Source organism: Vanellus vanellus (genome assembly GCF_965231255.1).
Source record: "Vanellus vanellus genome assembly, chromosome: Z".
Classification (NCBI taxonomy): Eukaryota; Metazoa; Chordata; class Aves; order Charadriiformes; family Charadriidae; genus Vanellus; species Vanellus vanellus.
Genome location: NC_138908.1, coordinates 86,689,370 through 86,706,756, shown reverse-complemented (window position 1 = coordinate 86,706,756; position 17,387 = coordinate 86,689,370). Strand labels below are relative to the sequence as shown.

The 17,387-nt window shown below is 38.7% G+C and overlaps 1 protein-coding gene across 2 annotated transcripts; it reads right to left on the bottom strand.

The window, feature by feature from the left end:
• Positions 1 to 1,248: 1,248 nt before the first annotated feature.
• On the bottom strand, positions 1,249 to 16,402 carry SMAD4 (SMAD family member 4). Of its 2 annotated transcripts, XM_082497729.1 has the most exons (11): positions 16,107 to 16,402; positions 15,047 to 15,221; positions 14,585 to 14,614; positions 12,739 to 12,954; positions 10,832 to 10,951; positions 10,590 to 10,700; positions 8,706 to 8,756; positions 6,444 to 6,627; positions 5,304 to 5,472; positions 3,900 to 4,038; positions 1,249 to 2,718 (listed from the first exon to the last, which is right to left on the bottom strand). In XM_082497729.1, exons 1-11 carry the CDS (start codon positions 16,353 to 16,355, stop codon positions 2,507 to 2,509), a joined length of 1,656 nt encoding a protein of 551 aa, XP_082353855.1. In that variant the 5' UTR covers positions 16,356 to 16,402; the 3' UTR covers positions 1,249 to 2,506. The 2 variants fall into 2 exon arrangements, with proteins under 2 accessions (XP_082353855.1, XP_082353856.1); XM_082497730.1 differs by lacking the exon at positions 10,832 to 10,951.
• Between the last annotated feature and the right edge of the window lie 985 nt (positions 16,403 to 17,387).

Below are 17,387 nucleotides of genomic sequence, written 5' to 3'. Positions count from 1 at the left end.
CACTGTAAGTACCGTTCACTGTAGGCAGAGACTTAAGGAGACTTGCAAAACGTCTGCAAAACCCCCTAGTCTTGATGGCTGAATTCTTTCAGACTGTAATACAGGCAAGAACACCAACAGGCGGAAGCAATCTTTCGTTATTTTATCAAAGTTTGGCACAATCAAAACGTTTAAGCAACTGGTTCAGAGGGTTTCTGTAAAGTAGCCGTATACAAATCAGCCAGCCACCAAGATAAGCACCTTGCAAAACCACAAAGGTATACAGGGATTGAACTCATGGACTCCTAATCTAATGAAGTTATAAGCAATTATAAGCAATTCATCGGTCAGACGGCTAGACGCTTCCCAAAAGCCAAGGCACCGTGAAGCCAGCGGTAAGAGCAGGGCAGACAATTCGAAAGGGAGGGTGGTAAGAAGGTGTAGTCAGGTATTTCATTCCTTCCCCCCCCCCCCCCCCAAATCAATTTTTCTGTTGTGGATGTAACCAAGCTGCTAATTAATAAGCTTCTCTGAGGATGTAGTCAGAATCCTCTGCTGAAAGCATTCGTCAAGAATCTGAAGCAGCTTGCTTTGCGGACAAACTAGATCATTAGGAGAGAAAGGAGAATGAAAAAAAATTAAAAAAAAAAACACGTTTTAAACATGAAGAAGTGGCCACAGAAGAGGGGGGAAAAGAGTGATCTCATTAGAAGTTAAGTCTGGAGAAGGCAACCCTGTTCATGAAAATACAGAGAAAACTCATCAATTTCTGGCCATCACTCCGAAGTCATCCGTCTTCCGTGCTTCCACGCCTACGGCAGAAACGACAACTGCTGACTTCTTTCGTTAAGAATTTCGGTGTACGGGAGAAGCGATACCTAAACACTGCGTGTCACAGCCCTCTACGGATTCCTGAAACTATGCAAGAAACTTGGCAAAAAGCTTCTGAAAAACCTCTTCCAAGACTCCCGGTGATGTTAACCACTACAACCGCGCTGCCAAGTCGGCTCAGTGAAGCACGGCGGGCAGACCGAACTCCCAGCGCTCGAAGGACTTCAGTTGGAGTCTACGTACGTCTACGCCTGTTTAACGAAGCTCCAACTCCCTGCACATGTGCTGAAAAATAAGGAATTCCTGCTCCCTCTCCGTGCCCCATCACATAGCCAAAAAGAGATATCCTCAGGACATGCTTTTATTGAGAAGGAGGCAAAGTAAGAAAAATTGGACTTGCTTCCTGGCAAGTTTAAACCAACAAAAATTCCTCCCGCTATTGGCTGCTGCTGCTGGTCTTGCAAAGGAAAGTAATCCATCACTCAAGATCAATGGTTTCAAGGTGCAAAATTACATAATAGAAGCAAACTAAATTTATAAAAATCAGGGTTTTCATAATTTTATTTATACTATTAACTAGAGAGAAAGCATACATATTGTATCTGTCATACAGTCAATACATTTGCATTTTTTTTCTACTATAAATTCTCTATACAAAGTCATTGCCAATTGATACGGTCATTGATGGCATAGGGCTTAAAATAACCAAGAGGTATAAAAACAAGTTTGCCATCTTGCCCTGAGTGGAAATGGTGAACAGATACAAAAACTGGATCCTAAATATTGATGTAATATTATACGTGACTGAATGGTATATGCAAGTAAAAAGAGTCATGCGACTTTTTAAAATACCTGCCAAGTTTTACTTGAGTAAAATTATAGAAGTCAGCAGTAGTTATGAAAATATGTTCCTGCCATTAGGTACTCCTTATGCAATTTCAGTGGCAACTTTGCAGACGGGGTATTTCATGTTGTATTTAAATTGAGTGCCAGCACTGAACGCGTCCGTTTTCCTTTAGTGTTTTAAAACTCACGTGTCTATATAAATAAAAATCTAAGGTATCTTTTTTAAAAACTAGTGAAGGAAAAGCCACATTTCTTTTCCTCGCTATTTTTCAATCGATGCCAACAACGTACGTCTCATCCCTCACTTTTTGGCAGCTTCTACGTTTTAATCTGGAAAAATCATAACAAGATAGCCATTAAAATAAAGAAGTCTTCTGTTAACTATTGTTCCCTAAAAAGAACTTCACAAATCAGTTGGAATTTTAAAGTTGCTATAAGGTAAATGTTTATAACTATTAGAAGGAATTTTCAGATATAAATATATATATAATATATATTCTGCATACAAAAGGCTCCTCTGAGGCTTATCACCAAGATGCCATAATAGAGAAGGAAAGTTTCAAAGGGAACAAACCCCACACTGTAAAGTCTCTATAAGGCGTTTACCTTTCACTTTTAAGCCCTGAGCCATGTATTATGACAATTAAGTTCTGAAAATAACTGAAATCCAAATTCTGCATGTTCAGTTTCTTTCTGCTAAGAGCAAGGCGGCAAACACATTTTTAAAACCTGGTTTTAGAAGATTAAGCAGAACAAAAGTAAAATATATCTTCAGGTTATAAACAGAATTGTATTTTACAATCCACCATCCTCACAATATAATGGCCCACAGCAGTGCAGCAGAGGGACCTCAGTCTAAAGGTTGTGGGTCTGCAATAGGCATGGTATGAAGTACTTCGTCTAGAAGCTGGAGGGCACGGTGTAAGTGAATTTCAATCCAGCACGGCGTCTCTTTGATGCTCTGTCTTGGGTAATCAGGTCCCCAACCTTTTACAAAACTCATCCTGAGTATGCATAAGCGGCGAAGGTCATCTACACCAATTCCAGCAGCAGCTGACAAACCTAAACAGGAGAGGTTTCACGTAAGTGTTCACGGACATGCTCTTTTATCGTCTGTTTGTTTAGCCATTCCTGTTTGCGTGGCTCGCTCTTGGTGTACAATTCCTTCTCACCACAGCCAAGGCCAATCCATATTCCTAGATCTCCGCTATAACGAAGGCGGCAATTATTTTGCATTTCTTCCAATTACATTTTTTGTCATCATTCTGCAATCTTGAAAGGGTGTTGAAATATAGAACTCCTTATAATAAAGCAGACACGATGAAACCTAATGCCTTATGTGATACAATGCATATAAACCTTATTTAGGAAATACGGTATAAAATATTTATCCTTGAGGTTTGCCAAATGCTGCGTTTTCAGCATAAGAACTCACGACTGATCACCTGCAGGAAGCTGGGTTAACAAATTACACTACTCACATCTAATAAAATAAAAAGATGAATACAGCTGGCAAACTTCAAATCACAAGTATGGCTAAGACAGAAGTAAAATACATTCCCTCAAATGCCTTCAGCAATTTATAGGACAGCTGCAAAGAGTCATTTGGCAACACAAGGAATCCAGAAAACACTACGGCACATAAAGCAGTCCGAGATACGTAAGTACTTACGCTTTTAAAAGTACTTAGGTGTAATTTCAAGGATCTAGAATTTAGCAACTAAGGAAACTCCAGCCCAGAATAACTTAAAAAAAATAAAGAGAAGAAAAAGAAAAAAGAAAAGAAAGAGAAAAAACACCCTCACGCTCTCGTCCTCTTCTCAAGAATCTTAAGTTTCTCTAAACCCAGTCAAGGACTTTGTCGCTCAAGAATCCCCACTGTTTTGAATAATGTTTTTATGAGCTTAAATCTCAAAGATTATTTTTCAAGCTTGGGTCTAAGCAGCCGAAGTTATCTCTGTTTAACGTTATAGGGTTATGCTATTTGACCTTGTAGAGGTACGTTTTCTGTTGTACTGCGCATCCAACATCCCCTCAAGACTACAGAGTGAAAATTGCTGCGTGAAGAAGGTACAAAGTGAACGGATACAGACTGACCACCACGCCAGCCCAGCCCCACCTGGCCCCAATCCTGCTACCTCCTTCCAAGTTCATTTGCACTGTTGCAGGGCCAGTGGGTGGATGGGTGGGGGGTGCTGTTTTCAGGTGAGGAAAAAAGGAAATCAAGCAGTTAATGTACTTACTAATGGCTGGGGCTATTCCACCTACTGATCCCGGTCCAGGGATGTTTCCGGCTACTGCTGCAGCTTGAGCAGCAGCAGCAGCTTGGGCAGTGGCAGCCTGCTGTTGCATCTGACGATGACATTGGCGTAAATCAAACACCTTTAAAAAAAAAAAAAAAAGAAAGAAATATCAAACTATGTAGACTTACCGCAATCATTGAAAGAACTCCTAAACTCCCATCCCCGATGATCTGGACCTCTCTGCTCCCCCAAAGCAACTCCTACAGTCTCACCATACGCTTTGGCAATAGCCAACCTTCCCTGAGTAGTTTAATTTCTTACAGAAATAATCCATTAAAGCTGATTCTTAGAGACTCTTCTACGATGTTACTACCACCGGCAATACCAGAACCTGGCTGAGCTGAGCAGGCTAAAGCAGTACCCTGTGCGGAACTGACTGCAGGATCAAAATCTGGAGGATGCCACAGGCTGACGAAATCCTGACTTTTTAGTTAAATCCCAGGATTTCCAGAAAATAGGCATATAAATAAAAATGGAAGCCAACACGTCCTGCTTAACTTTGTCAGACTTTATTCTTCTTCACTGCTTTACTGAAACGTGTTAGTCCTATTTAAAAAGAAATGCCAATAAGTGATAGGCCTGAAGTTTCAGCAGCTAGGTTGCAGGTTGGTGGCATTTTATATCTTTGTGATTAGGCCCGGCACTAATACATACAGAGCTCTGTTCTCATATTAAAAAGCTCATACATAGAGTGCAGTGAGGTTTCTTTCACCTTCGTTACACAACCTGCCTACAAAACTGAGAATTAAAAAAAAAAAAAAAAAAAACAAAAATCATTGCAAACTTCAAGCAGTTTATCTTTAACTCAAGAATGATTTTTTACAAGTGTGACTTGTGCTAAATAAGGTTTCATGTCTGGCAGAGGCATTTCCAAGTAAGAATCTCCTGAACATAATTTGTTTCCATGCAACTTTCTGTGACCTCTGGATCTCTTCATGTTTGTAAAACGTTAAACATACACTTTACACTTCTGCTACATTTACACATACTTTCCCAACTTTTCTTGTCTTGGTGAGAGAATAAAGAAACAACCTATGCTAAGAATTTTAGTAGCAGTTACTTTTAAAATTGTGAGGCTACAAATACAAAAAACTGCTGTCAAGACCGTTTGTGACAAAACACAAAATTAGTTACGTTTGTAATATCTAGATGTTACTTACAGGTTAATAATTTTAAAAAGTCAAGTATTAAAAAGTGACGTGTCATTTGGAAAGTTTTAGTTTTTTTCTAAAGGATAATCAAAAGCAAAGTTTCGTTTCAGTGTCTCATAGCTTCCCTAATCTTTACAAGAACCAAACGTATGCTATTTCCCCCACAATTTTCACCTAGGAACATCAAACCAACCTTTATATATGCACTTGGGTAAATCTTGTGAACAGCATCCCCTGGTGCACGCCCCGCTTCTCTATCCAGGTAGTAACTCTGAACGAAGACTGCATGGTCGCTGAGGCATCTAACCCACACGTCACCTTCTCCTTTGCACTCCAGCTGCACCCCTTTACCTATGTGCAACCTTAAAAGAAAAACAGTTCCAATGCACGTGTGTATGCAATACTATAAATAAGACCTTTACTAAATAAACCATAAACAATTGTCCAGCACTCAGTCATCTGTGCCATTCATAAAAGGACTTGAAATTGTAGTTACTATCTTAGGTATAAGTTATTATATAGGTACACAAAATCTGTAAAGTAAAAAACCATCTGTAACACCACGTAAAGATCTATGAGAAACAAAGAATGGAGAGGCAATGATATTCAAGTAGCAACTACCGCACTCACTGACAATACAGAGCTGGGATACCAAATGCATTCAGTTCCGCTCAGAAGTGTAAAATCCCACAAGTAGCGTAGCATAGAAAGTCACTCAAGTACGTACACAAAGCCATATTTTAATGCAGAACTGTATGCTCACTTGGATCACATTGCAGCAATCTAACATTTTGATTGTCACAATGCAACATTTCTGAAGACATGGAATCATTTTATTCCTTTTCGTTCTGAAGAAGAAAAAAAAAAAAAAAAACAGTTCCAAGATTGCTTCGGTTCTCTATGCTTCCACATCAAAGCCTGGCACACGCATGGTGAGAATGAATGAAACCCCAACTAGCTCTCTATCAACCTGCCTTTGCTCCTTTCACAAATCTATATATTGCAGTTATTCTCACATCGCTCTGTGGTGTGGAGAGCTAATATTCAGCTTGCATACATAATGGCACGAGTTGCTAATTTTATCCTTGAAGGCACAGCCTGTGAAAGCAATGAAAAGCAATGCGCTGTTGCAAAGCACTGAAGGTCTTTGTCACGCAGTTCACATTTTGAATGCATTACAGCAGTGGCCTAGAAAGATACACTCTTCTATGGTTAATTCAGTTAAAAGAAACATACCATACTTGTCATTTCAAAAGGGAGGCACACACTGAAGGCAAAACAAAATATTATCAAATACCACAGATGGCTGGAGCTTTTGGGATCTGCAGAATACCTTGCTCTCTCAATGGCTTCTGTTCTATGCACGTTGGAAAGCTGGCCCAGGCAAAAACGGTCTCCTCCAGAAGGATCCACATATCCATCAACAGTAACAATTGGACAGCTTGAAGGGACCTTAAATGTTTCCCCAACTTGCACATCCATTTCAAAATATGCGATCGAACACCAATATTCTGGAGCTAAAGAATATATACAATTAACTGACTGAAAGGCACAAAAAACCCCCACCACCTACAAACCCATTCCAGACAATCAATTAAGCCTTCTGCAACTGCATTTGTCATTCAGAGTAAGAGCACGCATTGACATAAGCAAGTAAAGATAGACAAAGGCATGTCTACTAGCACAGAAAAATACTACGTAGTACAACTATCATGGGCTTGTTGTTTTTATGTGAGCACACATCAATGCCAGGGTTTTTGTAGTTAAGACCTTACAAGTCTTTGCACAGTTTTAAATTCCAGTTAGATTCTGTAAACCATCTGCGTTCCTGCACCTTAGGACTACAGTTTGATTTTGCCCTCCTTTACCATAAAGTAGTAATACATATATGCCTATTCACAGCTAGGCTGATAGAAACTAACTCTCAAACGATCTGGCTTAAGATACAAGAGTAACTACCACCTAGGTGAAGTCAGTTTTCTCTATCCTCCCTGCAAAGCAAAGCGGATTTGGAAAGCAGGACAATGGGGGAAAAACATCCAAGATCACGTATGGATCTTGTCTGCACACAAGAGAGTCAGGTATGGGATAAACCACGGAAGTATTAAGCAAGGGAGCAGAACAAAATGATGCGTTTTAATAGCAAAGAGGTGCTTTTTAACTCATACTATTTTAAAAAGAAAAACTGGCTACAAAGGAAAGATGGTACTTGGAAGAAGCTCCCGTGTGAGGACAGCAAACCCTGACTCCCTAGAGGATGCTGCTACTGTAGAGCAAACACTCAAGTAAACGAGGAAACCTGACAAAGCACACCAAGTGGTATTGTATATGTGTATCTGCTGCTTGTGTGCTACCTGGGAGCAACTGGCTTGTCAAGCCTTCCGCAGTTTGTTGTGCGTGCTTTTAAGCGTTAAGAGTTTCTCTCTGCAGACACATCAAAACCTAAAGCTGCCATAAGCTTAAGTCACTGGGGATTTCGAGGACTTGTTGGGGAGGGCAAAGAAAATCAGTGCTACAGTGTACTCAAAACAGGGGAAGCAGAAGAGCTAACGTGATAGGACCTAAATACAACAACCTGATAAGCCAACAGCAGAAAGAACTCTCCCAGTGCCACAAACACTACTCATTTGTTACAAACAGCAGCACCCAAGAGCACACCTACTTATCTCAAGAAACTGTTGTTCTGTTTTTATTAGAAAAGAAGAAAGCAAGGTGCCTGAATCCCTTTATTTTTTTTATCTTCATATAAATATTCTTGTCTCTGAGGACTGTATGGTTGAAATCAATCGGTGAATCGATAGGATGAAAGAGTCATACTAAATAACATGAAATACAATTTAACTACCGTTGGTTCAGCCAGCAATTATCAACAGCTTTATTTCTGATACTGATTTAGTCACTGGCCAATGAATAAAGAAATTAAACTTTTAGGCTTTTCAACTACGCAGGTCTTCCTGTCCAGGCAACAGTTTTGCCGCTGTTAAAAACAGAAAACCACCTTGCGCCTGCAGCGAAGCTAGCTTGTCCCGCAAGACAAAGTCTCCTTGGTTCCATGAACCACAACCATTAGTGAAGACTCTTGGAATGAGCAAGCTTCTATGCAAAGGTCCAAAAAGGAACTTCAGCACCAAAATGCTAAGAAAGACAATCCTATCTTTCAGGGTATCTGGCTGTGATGATGGACTTCTACGTCATAGATCCAAAAGGGCTTTGGCATGACCTAAGCTCCATGATGTTTCTAAGGTACAAAAAAATAGAACTTCAGGCACACTGCAAAGTTTAGGATCAAGGACATACAGAGTTCAGACACCTCCAGGGTAGTCATCAGCTCAGTGTGGGTTTGAGGATTGCAATTTTTAGGCATCTAAATTAAATTCAGTTTGCAGCCTATGTCACCGTTCCAAAAGAGATGTCTGAATTCAAAGGAAGACTTATCACAAAAGGCTTCCTCTCCTTCTTTCCCCCCCTTTTGAATACGTAACTCACAAACTTCAGAGTAGTTGATACCAAAAAAAAAAAAAAAAGAAAAGAAAAATCAGACTCCAAAAGTTATTAGCTTCCACAATATTAGCATTAGATGTTAGATTTTACTCACCAGGATGATTTGATATAGGAGGCTGGAATGCAAGTTCATTGTGAACTGGCCCTTTAAAAGAAAACATGCAATTTGTTTTACACAAGGAAAAAATAAGGCTTTCTTAACTTGTTTTTCCTAGGAGAAAAGACTTCTGAGGATGCCAGATGTTATAAATCCCAGTAATTTCTGAATCAGTTGGCCAAATCTGACAGGGAAGAAAAATGCCCACAGAAAAATTACACTCTTAGAGGTTTCCTAAAACTTCAGAAGCTGAGTAGAGCTAAGAGCTCCATTAGTACCCCAGGAGGAAAGGCTGCATGCTGCTCAAGCCAGATCCAGCTCCAGGAGAGAGCAGAAACCAGATGTAGCACGGAGATACAACAGAAATGGGGCAGATGTGAAGCCTAAGTCCTAAGTTGGGCTAGGAGAGAATCACTGTATAGAGGCATGTGCTATAAATCTGTCAGAAACCACACTTCATTAGTTTCATCAATCACAGAACAAGTTGACCAGCATGCTGCTGACCTGACCATAAGAAATAATCCCTGAAGACAGAAAAAAAAGCCCTAGAGAACTCATTTTCTTTAAAAAAAAAAAAATAAAAAAAATACTGAATATGGTCTTGGTATCGGTCAGTTCATTCTCTCCGCTTTCATAAACTAACTGGGTCCCATAGAGGCAGCCGAGAACAAGACTTAAACAAAGTATTCTAAGTAACAGCAGCTTTTGCAACAAGATGTCAAAACAGGCACAACGCTAGCAGGTGTTAAAACATGCGATTTTCTGAAGTGAGAAATGGTAGCAGCCTAGAAAAGCTCTATGTGGTATCACCATCCAGCAACAAATATTAATTATGGAAAGATACATGCACTGCGAAACATTTGTAGACTATCTACAGCACCACTAAAGTTGTTACATCCTGGTATTTCTGACAAATAAGGTGATAAGTGAGATCGGACCCCGACAGAACAAAATAATGCAACTTAATAACCATATCTAAAGCACTATTTTCTTGATAGAGATAAGCTGAAAAAATCATTCTAACATTAAGTTGCAGTATATTCCCCCCTCCACAAACAAGGACTGCTGCAAACAGGTGATCTGGTTAAGCGCTCTATTAGGAAATAAAGAACTGTTCTAGCTTTGTGCCACAAAATTTAGAAAAACTTCAATTTGGGTGGGGGTTTTGCACTATACTCTTATAACGCATATACTGCGCTAGACATTTACACCAGAAGTTTGATGACTTTTTTTTTTTCCTACCCATCTCCTGTACCTTAAAACAAGAGGCTGTGGTCCTATTTTGCAGATGAGAAAGATTTTCAAGTTTCTGTGCCAAATGCACTCATGAATCAGGCTGTGGCAATACCACTTCATTGACAAGTACTTCACTGCACGAGCTTTCACAAAGTTCTTTTAAACTGGCTAGTGTACATGGCCACGTCTTCCAAAGCTTAATGCAGACTCTTACATCACTAAGACATGACTTCAAAATTTCTAGAAAATAAAAACAGCCAGGAGCTTCCAAGTTTTGAAAGAAAAATATCCAAACACCATATTCTGAATCAACAACTTCTTCTGCAAAGGAAATATTTACTACAAGGTTGCAAAGCTTTGAAAACAGAGGTTTGGAAAGGAAATGCTGGTTCTGTTAGGTACAGTAAGACATCTGTAATATTAATGGTATCACTATAGCTATCTGAATTTCTAATCTCTGCTGCTCTAACAGAGGAAAGTCCATCAAGGTCTTATATTTAACTGCCAGAAGATACTAAACACAGTAACAGTAGTTCTATAATGAAAAAAACACTGATTTGAGGGTAACGAATAATCACAAACGAGCCCCCACCATTCAAAACCACTGAAAACAACGTAAGTGATTTGAAAATCTGCGCTACTTACAGTAATGTCCAGGGTGCATAGGTGGATGATGCTGAAGATGGCCATTCTGGTGGTGAGGTATGGTAGGTGTGTAGGCTGCCGTCCGACTTCCAGTCCAAGTTGTGGTACTATCTAGAAAAAGAAAGGAGCGGTTGTTTTTTAAGGGAGTTTTTCCCCATCTCACTTCTAATCCTCTATTTCTCCTGAACATTGGGAAACTGGTTTTAGAAAACTAAGAAGAGTGCACATATGTATATACTCACTGTGATGGTAAGTAGCTGGCTGAGCTGTAAACCCATTCTGCTGAGTTCCTGGCTGAGGCCCTGAAGCAATCTGTAAGAGTCCATCACTATGGCTACCTGTCAATATACTGGTAGGTTGACCTGGTAAAAGAACACACTACCTATTCATGAACGTTCCAAAATTTTAATTAAGAAGAGCTCAGCACTACTGGGTAGGAAAATACACCCAACTAAGGGCACTGCAATACACAGTTCCTACAAGTTTGCTTTCAGTATTTTTTTCCACCCGCCAGAGTGTCTTAGGAAACTTGAAGCAAATGCTCTGCATCGGCTAATTTTGATTCGACACCCTTAATATTTTAGGAGTAGAAGTATGCAGAGAACTCTGTTTATCAACCGCATCTTTGTTTTGTTCACATCTCGTTTTTCAGTTTGAAAGGAAAGAAGAGATGTCACAGGTTTTACTGAATAACATAGCTGCAGTAGGTTTGGTATGAATCCAAACAGGCCGACGGTTGGTCCAATAAGTTGCTTATTTTCAGCATGTTATAACTACTGTTCCTAAGGAGGACACTCGCTCAAATTTACATTCCTCCAAAACATACTGAACAGTATTTTATTTTTAAAAATAGTGCTTGAATAGAGCTGCATACATCACTGGACTCCTTCCTGAGAAAGTTGCTGGAGCTTTTTTTTCCTCTCAAACAAATACTTCAAGAATTGTCTAAGCTTTAAAGTAAAACTACAGGTATGTCAGAACAGGTTAACAAAATTTGACCTTAAAAGGCTTCAGCTCAGCCATTAACACTAAACTGATCAGCAGTTTCACAAGTACATTTGCACTCTCAAACTCGTGTGGCTAGCAGAATTTAACCCATTGAAAACTTGAACTAAAACTTAAAAACGAGCTTTTTTTCCTGTCCACTTGGCTCCAACAATTATAGCACCGATGAGAAAAAGTTATTGACTATAAACCGTTGTGCAAAGGCAATACAATTAAACTGCCTATCCTTTTTGTCTCTGCTGGAGACAAAATGCAGACGTATCTCAGCTTTGCAAAATAATCATTAGTTTTAGCAAAAAAGTTGTCAGCTAAAATTAAAGAACGTTATCAAAACACCATGCCACCATAATTCAAATCTGATAACATGAAATCCATTATATTCACACATCTTTGATATTAAAGTTACGAAGAGTATGTGACACCCCTCCAAACTTCATGGTTTCCCCATATTACGGCTGCAGGACACTGCCTACATAACTGCTTTACTGTCCTCCTGGAGCAAAGTGTGAGGTTTGATGCTGGGAAACCAGACTCTTCCACTTGTACAAAATACACCCAGAAAAATAAGAAAAACTTCAATGCAGCACTCCAACAGACTAATGAAAATATTAGTTAGGCTGTGACTTTGGTAGTACAGTGGGCCATTATAAAAATAATAAATTTAAAACTGGAAGACTCATTTTGTCAGCTGTGGAATACTAAATTATCTGAAAACCTCTCAATACTGCCACCTTACAGTATATCCGTTTGCTGTCCCGCTTGCTGTTGTAATAAAATAATAAAACTCTTCCATTCCCACAATAATTATTCCAATAACAGCCATAATGTTTTGTCAGTCGGTTGTTTTAAAATTGTATTACTGAACCTTTGGCATACCCAAAACAGTCTTGTAACACTCATGTAGTGTCAGACCACTGAAAAAAGACTGGGTCACCAGGAAAAGTTATTCAAATTATGCTCCAAGTTAAAACCTTACGATAACACTTACGGGACTGCCTAGACCATATTGCCACACATTTTATCAGTGTAGTGTGACAGCAGCACAGTTCCAACGTAAGATCTACTTTGGAAAAAAAATCAGTGGTTATCTTTGAGCTTTCTCATTTTCACAGTGAAGTATTTCGTATAATCTCGATGATCTTACTTGTTGAAGCCACAGGAATGTTGGGAAAATTAGTGGTGCTGGTAGTGCTAGCCTCAGTAGGAGCTAACATGGCTGGGGTGCTATAAGGCTCTGTAGATGCCCTGTTACTTGGTGGGTGCTGGATGGTTTGGACTGAATGGCCTTCAGCAGAAGACAATGACGGCTGCCCCTCGTAGTCATGAACGTATTCGTCTTTCACCAACATGCTTGATGGAGCTGTGAAGAAGCAGACAGTTATTAAACACGCAAAGCAAATCCGTTTTCAGGATTTAACTACAAATTGCACTGCTACTTTCAAGCAATAACAATGCTATTAAAACTACTGGGGGGAGGATTTAACCTATATAAACATCGCTAAAGCACTCCTCTAAATTACAAATAAACACTCCAAGTCAGCAGCAGGAAATCTTGCAGCCTAACTAGATGGAAAAGCAAACTGTTTTGCTTACTGCTACCAAAGAAGCAGTTTAGTCCCGCAGTAGTAGACTCTAATAGCGCTTTGTTTTCTAGTCCACCATTGTGCGATCGGACACGGTTAATAAAAGGAAAAACATGCTTTTTGTGAAGCACCTAAATATATGCTAATGCAGTAGCTAACAAACCAATTCCTACCATAGAAGAAAGAACATACATAAAGCTCCTATGAAAAATGCAATTCATGAACACAGCACATCAAAAACTTCATGCATCCCATAAGCAATTTTAAGCAACTCCCATCCAAATTGACTAGAAACATCACATCCACATTCAAAGATAATATAACACTATTGTATATTTAACACTGTAGCCACTAATTCAGAATACTCCACACACAGTGTAAGGAAATCACTACCATTGCCACTACGAGAATTTATTTCTATATATTATTTTCTTATATTTATTACTTATTGTTTTCTTATATTATATTTATTTCTATTGAGCATGTTCAAGTAAAACTCTTACACTACATTAGCTCCCATAGTCATTTTTAAAGCAGCCTTAAACATATTAAAATCTGACCGTAATCTTCTGTTTCCTGCTGCAAAAACAGTAGCACGACAAGGAAACACTTGTTAAGTATTTAACTGCTGGCTGGTAAGCTTTGGTTCTGCACAAAAGGACCATTTTCCAGAAGACACAGGTAACAATGCAAATTAGCAGAGATGAACACACAAGTTAAAGCTTGTGAAGTTAACAGTTTGTTGGGTTGTTTGGGGTTTTTTAAGTCATTTTTGCTTGAATATTTGTAACAGTGTGCTAAAAACATTGGATTATCCAAATTTCCTTCTCTATGAATTTCTTCTAGAAGGAAAAAAAAAATTCAGTTTTGAAATAAAGCAGTTAGCTGCACAGCCACAGAATTCTGTATAATGTTCATTGGACATTTAATGTCCAATTTCTCTCAAGTTTCAGGGAGAGCTGCTTCATTCAATTGCACATTAATTACAGAATTTATATTATTTTCTTGTTAAACTACTTATTAAATCATAAGCATCTATTATTCCCAATTCAATTAATTAGTGTATCATACAGCTGCGCACGGGTTTGGGCGTTTATTTTTTTTTTTTAATTAGCAGCATTTGACAGCGAGGTTTTTGTTTTTCTTTTTTGTTAGGGTTTATAAGTCACAGGCAATGAAAAGAAAACATACCTACAAGCTGAGCTGAAGCCTCAATTGAAGGAATTTATTAATACTTGCCTCTCGTATGCTACTTAGCTGGTTTTCCAAAACCAGAGAGACAAATGCATTTCCATCTGCTCTCTATCCTCCCTCCCAAGGAGATACTCAGGAATAAACTGTGTACATGCTGAAGAGTTTAACACAGATTGTGCCCACAGAAATGCAACAGTAAACAGAAATACTTACCAGAACTCTGTAGTGTCAGTCCTGAGAGATCTTTAAAAAGAAAAAGAAAAAGAAAAAGAAAAGGGGGTGTGGAGGTTTATATACACAGAGCTCTTCAATGATGTTTGAACATTAAGTTTATATGCCTTTATAAATCAGTATTACAGACTCTACATATTATACCCCCTCCATCACAATACAAGTCTCAATGCTAAGTTATTCCTAAGATACACATTAATTGGAAGAACTGTGTGCAAAGCCAACAGAAAGGCTTAAACAAAAGCCACAAACTGTTCTTTCAAATTTGGAATAAAGGTAAAAAAGAATTCCATTAAGAAGATGGACACGAGTGTATGAGAGTAATTTATAATTATATCGTTAAAAATTAATGCTTCTCATTTAAGCCCTTATTTTCTACACTCAAAAGGAAAACATTTTACATTCTATTCCCACTGTTCCATTTTAAATCAAGAGTCTACTTACCGATGCCAGGCGATACTACACGCTCATAATGGTAAGGATTTACACAGACACTGTCACATTTTAAGTCAAAAGCATACTGACAATATTTAACATGCTTGAGTTCATTTTTATGAAGATCAGGCCACCTCCAAAGACGAGCGTAAATCACATGAGGGAATCCCTTGCGACCAGCCACCTAAAAAGTTAGACACAAAAGTCGATTGGGAAAGTAGCAAGACATTTCCCTTTTAGTGAGGAGCAAAGCTGGAAGAGGACAAACAACAACACAACCTCTCTCCATCATCAAAATATGAAAAAAAGATGGTGTACAGTTTACCCAAGTTCTGTACTCAAACAGAAATAAAATTCTATTAGGGTTTTGCTACAGTTAAGTCAACACTGTGATTCTTAAGAAAAAATACTGGATATAAAATGGCAGAAGCAGAATTTGTGCTTAATGTAGTATGTATGGCCACCTTCCCCACCATGGATGATGCTTTGCCCCAGAAGAAGAGGAACGAGGCACTAAGCTACGCTATAAGGAATTTACAAGTAGAAGAATGCCAATCCATTATACTGAAAAAAAAAAAAAAAAATTGCTTCTAGGGTAGACAGAAAGCTAGCCAGCAAACAGGACATCTGTCCTGGAACAAGGAAATCACAGCCCAAGCTATACAGGTACTGAGTACTGACGATCTAAGGCTAACATAAATCCTCAGTGCAGACTCCTTGGAGTACCTTAGCAAGGGATCATAGGTCTTTCTTCACACTGCTGACCAACACAGAGCTAACAGAAGCTTGTAGTGAAAATACCAGGATAAACAGCCGAATTTGTTACGTGACCCTGCTTTTTACTGCCACACACACACTCTTTTAGAACGGCTGATCCCAACGCCTTCTGCTCCTTCTGAAAAAAAATAATCAACTACTGCAGCAGTCCAGAGCTCCAGCCACAAAACATGCCTACAGATGGGGGATGCAAGAGAAGAGCTACTCTTCCTCAACACTCTAGGATCCTGCGTCACTCACTTTTGCTCCAGCTTCACTAGGAGGAAAACATCTGATTTTCACTTGTACTAACCTGAAGCCTCCCATCCAGCGTTCTCTGTATTGTAACACACTTGCTAGGATGAGCTCCATTTGTGGTTATAGCTGTAATCAAAGAATCCAATTCATCTTTTTTCTCCTTTAGCTTTTTAACTAAACTTTCAATTGCGCGTTTTGCAAAAGTTTCACTCTCTCCACCTTGTCGATGGCACATCAAGCTGTGAACAATGCTCAGACAAGCATCATTACTTGTTGGCGTGTTAGTAATAGACATATTGTCCATTTGTCACAGCTTTTTCTTTCAGATCAAATGTCAGTTTTGGGGGCTGTTATGATTTTCAAGCTGATGAACAAGAGATGATCCAAGTTAAGTGTTAGATGTACTGTCTCTTGGTAAAACCTAGGAGGAAAAAATATCTACATTAGAATTGTTTTTAACAAATTGCAGATCATGTTTCTAAGGAAGTCTGTGGCTTTTTGCTTCTTTTATTTTCAAGCTAAGTGCAGGATATTAAAAGCACATGAAAAAACTGCATTGCTTGTCCCATGATAGCTAAAACATGCTTAAGACACTGCTTGCACGGTTTTAGAGATAAGATTTTTTTTTTTCCCCTAGTAACAATATTTAAATAAAGATTATCATTTATATACATGTACACATAGTATGTACATATAGAAAGGTAGGGATTATTAGCTGAATCAGGAAAAGGAGAACGGTGACAATGATTTCCTATGTTTTATACTGGTAGGATGAAAACAAGTAAAAATACTGACTGGGAATCAAGGGGCATTGATTTAAACAAAATTTGAATAGCGAAGAAGCATGAATGCACACCAGAATCATCCGTCATCTTTATTTAATAATCCTGTCCAAATAGTTCAGTTACGTTCTGACCTCAGACTAAGTCTATTTCTCTTTGCTAATCAGAAAGGCAAAAATTGTATCTGGTCATTAGCGTAATACAGATTTATGTAAATTAGTAGTGCGTGCATCTTTATATACAAAAAGCCCAACTGGCACATTTGCCTTTACTTGTTTGCATCCAGCTTCTTCTGGATCAAGACAAATCAATTGAAGCCACTAAAAAAGCACTTCTAAATTGTCTCAAACAGAACTGCCTTAATTACACTAAATATAAGATAAGGAATAAGTCCGTCCTAACACATTTGGCCTTTCAACTCCATTTGTTAAGAACCTGCAGTGGTTTCTGATCATGAAGTCATTCTTCTCAAAGCCAGCAGACATCATCCTTTTGAAGTTTCCTTTACTTCACAAATTAGAAGAAGAGCTGGCCTGATTTTCTCAATTCCGAAT

Excerpts from the sequence above, each read along its gene's own strand:
- SMAD4 (XM_082497729.1), bottom strand. The coding sequence starts at position 16,355 with ATGGACAATATGTCTATTACTAACACGCCAACAAGTAATGATGCTTGT. Across the intron at positions 12,955-14,584 it reads ACTGACACTACAGAGTTCTG|CTCCATCAAGCATGTTGGTG; the intron begins GTAAGTATTTCT and ends GCTTCTTCACAG. Across the intron at positions 10,952-12,738 it reads CATTCCTGTGGCTTCAACAA|GTCAACCTACCAGTATATTG; the intron begins GTAAGATCATCG and ends TTCTTTTACCAG.